This window comes from Portunus trituberculatus, chromosome 37 (assembly GCF_017591435.1).
Source record: "Portunus trituberculatus isolate SZX2019 chromosome 37, ASM1759143v1, whole genome shotgun sequence".
NCBI classification, from domain to species: domain Eukaryota; kingdom Metazoa; phylum Arthropoda; class Malacostraca; order Decapoda; family Portunidae; genus Portunus; species Portunus trituberculatus.
Window position 1 is genome coordinate 23,586,693 of NC_059291.1, and position 10,000 is coordinate 23,596,692.

Consider the following 10,000-nt stretch of genomic DNA (forward strand, 5'->3'; position numbering starts at 1 on the left):
TGGTTTTGATAACTCTTAGCAACTTTGCATCATTAGCGAATAAATTTATATAACTGTTTATCCCAATGTAAATGTCGTTTACATAAACTTGAAACATAATGGGGGGTAACACTGACCCTTGAGGCACTCCGCTAGTTACTTTACCCCAAGATGAGTATGTATCTCTGATCACAGTTCTCATTTCCCTATCCTTCAAATAATTTTTTGTCCATTCGAGCAAGGTTCCACGCAGTCCTCCTATGTTCTCTAGTTTCCAAAGAAGTCTTCGATGAGGGACTTTAGCAAAAGCCTTTTTAATGTCCCCGTAAACTGTGTCCACCCATCCATCTCTGTTTTCAAATCCTGCAACAACTCTCGAGTAGAAGCTTGATAAGTTTGATACACATGACCGCCCTGTCCTGAACCCAAATTGTCTGTTCGATATGACTTGCTCCTCTTCTAGAAATTTAACCCATTTTTCTTTGATAATTATTTCACATAACTGTGTGTGTGTGTGTGTGTGTGTGTGTGTGTGTGTGTGTGTGTGTGTGTGTGTGTGTTGCTTGGTTTTAGCGTGTGGAATTTCATTAAAATCTATATTTCCTAGTTTCCATGACCACTGTGCGTGTGCGTGTGTGTGTGTGTGTGTGTGTGTGTGTGTGTGTGTGTGTGTGTGTGTGTGTGTTGCTTGGTCTTAGCGTGTGGAATTTCATTAAAATTTATATTTCCTAGTTTCCATGATCACTGTACGTGCGTGTGTGTGTGTGTGTGTGTGTGTGTGTGTGTGTGTGTGTGTGTGTGTGTGTGTGTGTGTAATTCACCTCGGTCGCCTGCTGGTCACCCAGCCAGTCTTCCCCATTACGGAGCGAGCTTAGAGCTCATAGACCGATCTTCGGGTAGGACTGAGACCACAACACACTCCACACACCGGGAAAGCGAGGCCACAACCCCTCGAGTTACATCCCGTACCTATATTTACTGCAAGGTGAACAGGGGCCACACATTAAGAGGCTTGCCCATTTGCCTCGCCGCCTCCGGGACTCGAACCCGGACCCTTTCGAGTGTGAGTCGAGCGTGCTAACCACTACACTACGCGGTGTGTGTGTGTGTGTGTGTGTGTGTGTGTGTGTGTGTGTGTGTGTGTGTGTGTGTTTACCTAGTTGTATTTACCTAGTTGTAGTTTTACAGGGCCTGGGCTTTATGCTCGTGTGGCCCTGTCTCCATATCTACACTTATCCAATCTTACTTTAAAAGTATGCACACTCGTTGCAGACACTACTTCATTTAAACTGTTCCACGTCTCAATACATCTTTGCGGAAACTATATTTTTTAATATCTCTCAGACATCTTCCTTTTCTCAGCTTTTTACTATGCGATCTTGTGCTTCGGATGTCATATTCTTCTCTCAGGATCAGTTTCTCATTATCCACTTGGTCCATTCCGTTGATCAATTTATAAACTTGTATCAGGTCTCCTCTCTCCTTCTTTGTTCCAGGGTTGGCAGATCCATAGCCTTTAGTCTCTCCTCATATGTCATCCCTTTAAATTCTGGAACCATTCTTGTAGCTATTTTTTGTAGCCTCTCCAATTTCCTTATGTGTTTCTTTTTATGAGGGGTCCACACTACTCCTGCATATTCCAATCTGGGTCTTATTATAGTACTTATCAATTTCTTCATCATTTCTTTGTCCATGTAGTGAAATGCTACTCCAATATTCTTTAGCAAATTATATGTTTCTCTAAAAATTCTATCAATATGGCTTACTGGTTGATTGTTTTCTTCCATCGTCACTCCTAAGTGTGTGTGTGTTTCACTGTTTGATCTACTGCAGTCTCTGGCGAGACAGCCAGATGTTACCCTACGGAACGAGCTCAGAGCTCATTATTTCCGATCTTCGGATAGGCCTGATCAGACCAGGCACACACCACACACCGGGACAACAAGGTCACAACTCCTCGATTTACATCCCGTACCTACTCATTGCTAGGTGAACAGGGGCTACACGTGAAAGGAGACACACCCAAATATCTCCACCCGGCCGGGGAATCGAACCCCGGTCCTCTGGCTTGTGAAGCCAGCGCTTTAACCACTGAGCTACCGGGTGTGTGTGTGTGTGTGTGTGTCCTCTAACAGCTGACAACCGAGCGGCAGTCATCAGTGGTGACAGCACCGTGAACGTTATACAAGCCACATTTCAGGATACAGTCTCGTTTTAAGGACCATATCTTGAAACGCTTCCACGCTGCACCCTTATTTCCAAAAAAGTTCTAAGTAAAGTTACACGGGCTTTTAAAGGTGTTTTTTTACGGTTGTAGTGATGAATGAACAGGATTTATGTGTTACTAAGGGGAAAACACTCATGAAAGCCTGGTATATCTTCTCTGTGACCTTTGAAAACATTCGTGTTGAGAGTGCTAACTTTTTTTCATAATACGCGCCTAGCTAACGTCGCATCACCAGCCACCAAACACGGTCACCCTCGTCCCTGCTCGTTGCCCAGTGACGTTGAAGACATGTAAGCTCTGCGACGGCCAGTATTCATCACACAGATCATGCTACGTAACATTCTCGTTATCCCCGTTACCGTTGATAACTGAAAGTCTCGTTACTCAGTCTTCGTGACGGTGACAATAACATTAACTACTGACGCAAGAACCTCACCTTGACAACCACCTTTTTCTAAACCTTTAACACCGCATCCCTGTCATGCACTCCCTGTGGCTGTGGCGGTAGCGGCTTGGCGTGTGGGGTGATGTGCAGCACGGGTGGCAGGGGGCGGTTATCCCTGCCCCCGCCTGTAGAAGCAGATTGATTTCGAGGCCTATGATAATTTTGTCCTTTGAAATTTGTCAAGGTTTGGTAAAATAAAAATAAGTAAATAAAAAAAAAAAAAAAAATATATATATATATATATATATATATATATATATATATATATATATATATATATATATATATATATATATATATATATATATATATATATATATATATATATATATATATATATATATATATATATATATACTCTCGCGGATTTTATCATGTATTTATTGATTGACTTACTTATTTATTTTGTAGCACTTTTTAGACATTTTGAGACATGCCTTCACTCTTCCACTGGTATTTGATCATTCTTACACTGTTCTACTACTTTGAAGACAATATACATGTTTTTGTACTACAGTCTCTTAAATATTACGTAGTTCTGTAGGTCATCAGTGATTAGATTAACCTCATGTCCTTTCTTCTCTCTATACCCATGCAAGCAATTTATTATTGTGATCTGAATGGCAACAAAAGACGATCGTATAGCAGTGACATGGTTATAACGCTCTACATTCACTACCTTCCTATTTGAATCTATAAAAAATGTAAAAAAAAAAAAAAAATACTAAGAAAACATATGCTACTTCTGAAACTATTTATCATTGAAAGAAATAAAGAAAAAAGATATATTGGAATTACTATTCACTTCTGTATGTGTGTGTGGGGGGGGAGGCATCCAAGGGCACACCATCATACTCAAGACAGTTATTATCGCTTTGATTGAGAGGTAGCGCGTGTACCGTTGCATTATTGCCATAGTCTCAGTTGTGGTTGTAGTAGTAGTAGTAGTAGTAGTAGTAGTAGTAGTAGTAGTAGTAGTAGTAGTAGTAGTAGTAGTTGTAGTAGTAGTAGTAGTAGTAGTAGTAGTAGTAGTAGTAGTAGTAGTAGTAGTAGTAGTAGCAGTAGTAATAGTAGTAGTAATAGTAGTAGTAGTAACTAGTAGTAGTAGTAGTAGTAGTAGTAGTAGTAGTAGTAGTAGTAGTAGTAGTAGTAGTAGTAGTAATAGTAGTAGTAGTAGTAGTGGCGTTTGTTGTTGTTGTTGTTGTTATTGTTTCATAAGTAATCAATGTAAACCTCCTCTTCTCCCTTCTTCGCCTCCTCCTCCTCCTCCTTTTTTTTTCTTTTTTTTTTTTTTCTTACAACACATGAACATACGAACAAAAAAGGGAAACTGCAAGAATCCATCATCACCACCACCACCACCACCACCACCACCATCACCGCCATCACCACCTTCCCCTGCAGTGGCTAACCGTTGTGTTCTCGTTCCTCAGGCGGGATGCTGGTTGGGATACGCAAGAAGCACTGGCTGATGTTCTCCCTGTCCGTCACCTGCTTCCTCCTGCTGCTCGTCTTCACTTCCAAACCGATTCAGCTGCCCAAATTCCCAACAGGTAAAGAAATATCGGGTACAGACACCCATTAGTAGGTAAAAGGTACACATTAGCAGGTAAAACAGAGATGGAGAGTTTTCTGAATTCTACACCTGGAAAAAGATAGTTCAAGGTTCCCGGCAGGTAAAGACGTCACTCAATAGGTGAAGGTTCCTCTCAGCAGGTAAAGAGAGAAAGAGAAACATATATAAAGAGTTCGTCTGAATTATACACTTGGAGACGAAAGGACAGTTGAGAAAAAAGAAAGAAAAAGGAATAAAAAAAAAAACGAAGTAAATGTCCATCAGCAGGTTAAGACACAATGTAGGCAACGACATCCCTTAGCAGGTAAAGAGAGGAAGGGATATAAAGAGAGTTTATCTGAATTTTCCGAGGCCTGTCCGGAATGTATCCAGCCATTTACAGTTTCAAGAAATGTGTCTAACCTAGGACAATGGCGCCCCACTCTCCTTCAAAGTAGGCTCCTTCAGACCTCACACACTTCTCTCAGCGGCCCTTCCACGCTTCAAAACATTGTGCAAAGTCCTCTTTTGGGATCTGCATCAGCGGGCTTGTTGCATTCTTCTTAATTTCGTCTATGGACTGAAATCTCCGTCCTTTTAACGGTGATTTTAGTTTTGGGAAACTCCAGAAATCACAGGGAGCTAGATCCTGGGCTGTAGGGGCTGAATGAGCTGGGTGATGGAAAGGGAGACGGTGGCGTAGTGGATATACCAACATACTGATCGCCGAGATTTCTCGAGAAAATTCGCCGACTTTGCCGCGAAATGCTGCCGACTTTGAATATAGGCAGAAAATTCTGGAGTTTGTTGCTCGTGTGATCGGGCAGATGTCCGCTCGTAGGTTCGAATCCCACCACATACCGCCTTGATACTTTGCCAGTTGTAGAGTTGTTGTTGTTTTTTTATGTTAAGGCCTATAGTGCCTGTAGGCACATTTGAAGAATGTATGGGAAGCGCTGTTCAGCTTCTGCCCATTAGTGGCGCAGGCAATTTTATTTATAGTGGTACCCATATTACCACCCAAGCTCTTTTTGGGTGTAACCACCTAGAACCTGATTATCATGGTGACATGTAGGTAACATGTAGGTTTAAAGTTACCTACATGTCACCATGATACCCAGGTTCTAGGTGGTTACACCAAAGACGCGCTTGGGTGGTGATATGGGCTCTAAAATGGGTACCACTATAAACAAAATTGCCTGCGCCAATAATGAGCGGAAGCTGAACAGTGCTTCCTACATATACTATTCAAGTATGTTTGCAGGCGCAACGCCGGTATGTCGAGGCTGTGCATGTATTTAAAGAAAATAAATAAATAAAATGTTTTACCAAAAATTCCTGCAGTTGTGTGCTAGTGGAGATTGGATCCTTCATCATGATAATGCACCTGCTCATTCTTCACGTGTTGTATATTTGGCAAAACAATTCATCACCCAGCTCATTCAGCCCCTACAGCCCAGGATCTAGCTCCCTGTGATTTCTGGAGTTTTTCAAAACTAAAATCACCGTTAAAAGGACGGAGATTTCAGTCCATAGACGAAATTAAGAAGAATGCAACAAGCCAGCTGATGAAGATCCCAAAAGAGGACTTTGCACAATGTTTTGAAGCGTGGAAGGGCCGCTGGGAGAAGTGTGTGAGGTCTGAAGGAGCCTACTTTGAAGGAGAGTGGGGCGCCATTGTCCTAGGTTAGACACATTTCTTGAAACTGTAAATGGCTGGATACTTTCTGCACAGACCTCGTGCTCTAGAAAACAAAAGTTATAAGTAAAATTAATTATAAAAAGTTTATTGAAAAAGGAAGGTTGATTCCGCTTTAAATAGACCAAAGTTTCTTCTTCATGTGTTTATATGAGGCAACCGCTAAAACCAAATCAAACAAAATAAACTCAGCCCTTAAGAAATAGATGAAGACTTAGTAAAATGAAATAAATATATAAATGAATAAGAAGCCGAATCGGACAAGGAGTACCGAAGCTTCCCCTATCCATGCTCTCACGGCGTGCCTAACAAACGGACAGGTGTTGTGATCACCCAGGGAACCAATTGATCATAGTTTTCCTCTTTCCCCAGAGTCCATAATTATGCATAGTTTCTCCCTAACCGTTACAATGTTTCAACTTAACTCGTGTAGCACATAGCAAATCTCAGTACTACTCCTTCAAGACTAACAATCATGTAGTATACAGTCTGTTCGTCACCGCTTCAATGTTTCAACCTGACTCATATATCTCAGTCCTTCCCTGCCAATCAGTCTTCGGTGGCGAGATTTGTTTTGTTTTTGTTACCTTATTGCTGGACCTTGAGTAAGAAGTGCCAGTTCGTTGCTTGCGCTGCCTCCGCCACTGCGGCACCTCCCGCACAGCCACTGTCCCGTGACAGACTCCGCCACCACAATTCACAAACAGATCGATAGTTAGATAGGCAGGTAGATAGATATAGATAGATAAATAAATGAATAGATATACAGGTAAACAGATAGATTTATTAACTACGGTGATAGAGAATAACGTAATTACAAGATAAAAATTATGTTTGTACTCATATAAAAACAAAAAAAAAACAAAAAAAGATAAATTCTAAATAGGCATAACATAAAACTGCGGTCCACAAATCACATAATTATCAATATAGACATATTAAACACACGGCAAAAAATTGCAACTCACAGCCAAACACTAATTAAAACACAAACATCTGACACACAGCAATACGCTAAATTGAAAAAGTCGCGCCAGTAACACAAGCCCCACACTCACTGACAAGGTTTTCCTCCACAGGTGACGCGGAGATTGGCTTCCTGCGGCGACACATCACTCTTGACCACGGGCAGGAGACAGCGGCGACCAGCAGTCCCCCCGCCGCGCCCCCTCCGCCACCCCCGCCCCCGGAACCCCAGCTTGACCCCGCTCAGGCCCTGCGGGGGATCTCTGGTGTGGCACAGTGGACCCCCCCACCACCGCACCTGACTGAGCAGGAGCGCAAAGACCTGGCCAGCCTCGGGGTGCTGCTGGTGGAGGACGAGCAGCAGCAGCAACAACAACAAGAACAGCAAGACCAGCGAAAACAACAACAACAACAACAACAACAGGATGACAAGCAGCAACAGCAGCAGCAGGAACAGGAGCAGGTACAACCACGTCAGCTGACTGAGTACAACCCACGGAAACAACAACAGAAGCCGGAACCTCATCAGCAAAAACAACAACAACAACTACAACTACAGCAGCAAAGGCAACAGCAGCAGCAGCAGCAGCAGCAACACCAGCAACAGCAGCAACAGAAACAGCAAGACCAAAGACAGCATAAGCAGCAACAGGAGCAACAACAGCTGGCACAATTGTCACCTTCACAGTCACCACCAGTACCACCACCACCACCACCATCACAACAACAACAAAAACAACAACAAAAATCACAACAGCAACCACCACCACAACGACAACCACAACAGCCACAAACACAACAACAACAACAACAACAACAACAACAACAACAACAACAAACACCACAACAACAAACACCACAACCACAACAACAGTCACAAGAGGAAACACAACCACTATTACAACAACAATTACAACCACCACAAAAAACACAACAACAACCACAACCACCACAGCAACCACTACCACATCCACGACCACACCTGCCCCGGGGCAGCAAGGAGAAGCGACCGGCCAAGCCCCGTCGCCCCGCCAGGCCTCGTCCACGAGTCCCACTGCCACCGCCCCATTCGGTCACGGCGCTGAGCGGCGGCAGTGAGCACGAGCAGTGGTTGCGGCGCGTGATGGCGCAGCACCAGGACTTCCTGAAGAAGCAGCACCGCCTCAACGAGCACCACCAGCAGGAGACCCAGCGCCTGAAGCAGACGCTCCGCCAGCAGGACACTGATCAACAGACAGCGCGGTCCCCCAAGACCGGCAGCCGAGCTACAGGGTCCCTGGCGCGCTCCTCGGCCCCGAGGGTGACTTACGAGAGCCTCAAGAGGCAGGGAGAGTCTGCTGTGCGCAGCGTGCTTAAGCGAGAGTTCGTCACCGTCCAGAGAGACACTAACTTTACTCCCGGGGAGGTGGTGGATCCCTCACAGGTAGGCTGAGGCACGGCGTGGTGTTAAACCCATGGAGAGTAGCACCCATGGTGCTGCATGAGTGAGGTATTGAGCATAGCATAGCAACAAAGCACAGCTCACCTCAGCACACGACTTCCCCTCGGCGCTGTCTCGCTTTGGAGAGGTGTGGTGTCTCAGGAGGGTCACATAACTCATATTGTTTCTTCCCACAGGTGCGCAGAGTGTTAGTGCTGTCTACCTGGCGTAGCGGCTCCACCTACCTGGGGGACCTGCTACGAGCCTACCCTGGCACCTTCTACAGCTTCGAACCGCTGCATCACCTGCTGAAGAACCTTCACCTAGAAGATGGCCCGCTGGTGCAGACTGCCCAGGACTTGCTCCGGTCCATCCTCACTTGTGACTACAGCCACATGGACGAGTACATCGCCTACCAACGCAACGTCACCTTCCTGCTGCGTCACAACACGCGACTGTGGAACTCTTGCGCGCTCAATCGTGCCCTCTGCTTCGACAAGGAGCATGTGTCGCGCGTGTGCAGCTTCATGCCTGTCAATGTTCTCAAGACAGTGAGGATGGGCGTGTCACCCGTAATCAAGTTGCTAGAGGACGAAGCGCTAGATCTGCGCGTGGTGCACCTGGTGAGGGATCCCCGTGGGTGCCTCCACTCACGCATGCAGCTGTCCTGGTGCCAATCACCAGCCTGTCGCGATCCTGCCACTGTCTGCCGGGACCTGCTCAAAGACCTCACCCACTCCGAGCAACTCTTGAAGAAGTACAGCAACAGGTAACTACTGTCTTGTAGTTGTGGCTTCTCAAATCACACCTGCAGCTTCGGCTTGTTTAGTGTAATGATTTGTTTAGTGTATTAGGTGCACAATATTTAAGTATATATATATATATATATATATATATATATATATATATATATATATATATATATATATATATATATATATATATATATATATATATATATATATATATATATATATATATATATATATATATATATATATATATATATTTACTGCAGCATAATATAGTATATACATAATTTCATTGGTAAGAATAAAGACAGTGAACAGTTACTTAGTAATATCATGCAAGGTTTAGTACAGATGTGTAAAGGTGCCCTGAGTCACACCAGTCATTATATGACGTTAGTTAATGAATGAGTAGGATGCTGCGTGAGCTGGCCTGGCTGTCACAGTGCTGACGCCCTTGTTGTTGCAGGTACATGGTGGTGCGCTACGAGGACTTGGGGCTTAAGCCGGAGGAGAAGGCGAGAGAAATATTTGAATTCGTGGGCTTGTCTTACAACAAGTACGTGTCGATGTACGTGAAGGAACATACCACGCTGTACAAAAAGGGCAGGAAGGGAAAGGACGCGTACGGTACTTTCAGGGATTCTAAGGCCACCATTTTCGCGTGGCGCGGAGCCCTGGACTACGAAGCAGTGGCGAACATCCAGGACAAGTGTCAGGAGCCGCTGCGCCGCCTCGGCCTGCGCACCTTCGACAGCGAAGAAGAGTACCTCAACACCACAGTGTCTGTCCTCCTGCAGGAGTGAGCCGCGCCTCGCCAACCGGTGTGCGTGAGTGCCTGTCCCTCCCTATACGAGTGGGCAGCAAGTGGAGGATTGCACACCGCCATGCATGCACATGTCTCTGTGTGCAGGTTTGGTTTGAGCAAGCTGATGTTGTTGCAGTGTTGAAACAGCACAG

The 10,000-nt window shown here is 44.7% G+C and overlaps 1 protein-coding gene across 3 annotated transcripts in view; it reads left to right on the forward strand.

The window, feature by feature from the left end:
- Positions 1-10,000, forward strand: part of LOC123514026 (daxx-like protein) — a 95,866-nt gene that overhangs the window by 85,678 nt on the left and 188 nt on the right. For all 3 annotated transcript variants that reach the window (XM_045271592.1, XM_045271593.1, XM_045271595.1), the window contains exons 2-5: positions 4,085-4,204; positions 6,985-8,294; positions 8,489-9,060; positions 9,510-10,000. The exon at positions 9,510-10,000 is cut by the window's right edge and continues 188 nt beyond it. In XM_045271592.1, the coding sequence (XP_045127527.1) occupies positions 4,090-4,204; positions 6,985-8,294; positions 8,489-9,060; positions 9,510-9,846 (2,334 nt within the window). In that variant the 5' untranslated portion in view covers positions 4,085-4,089 and the 3' untranslated portion in view covers positions 9,847-10,000. The remainder of the gene's footprint in view (positions 1-4,084; positions 4,205-6,984; positions 8,295-8,488; positions 9,061-9,509) is intronic.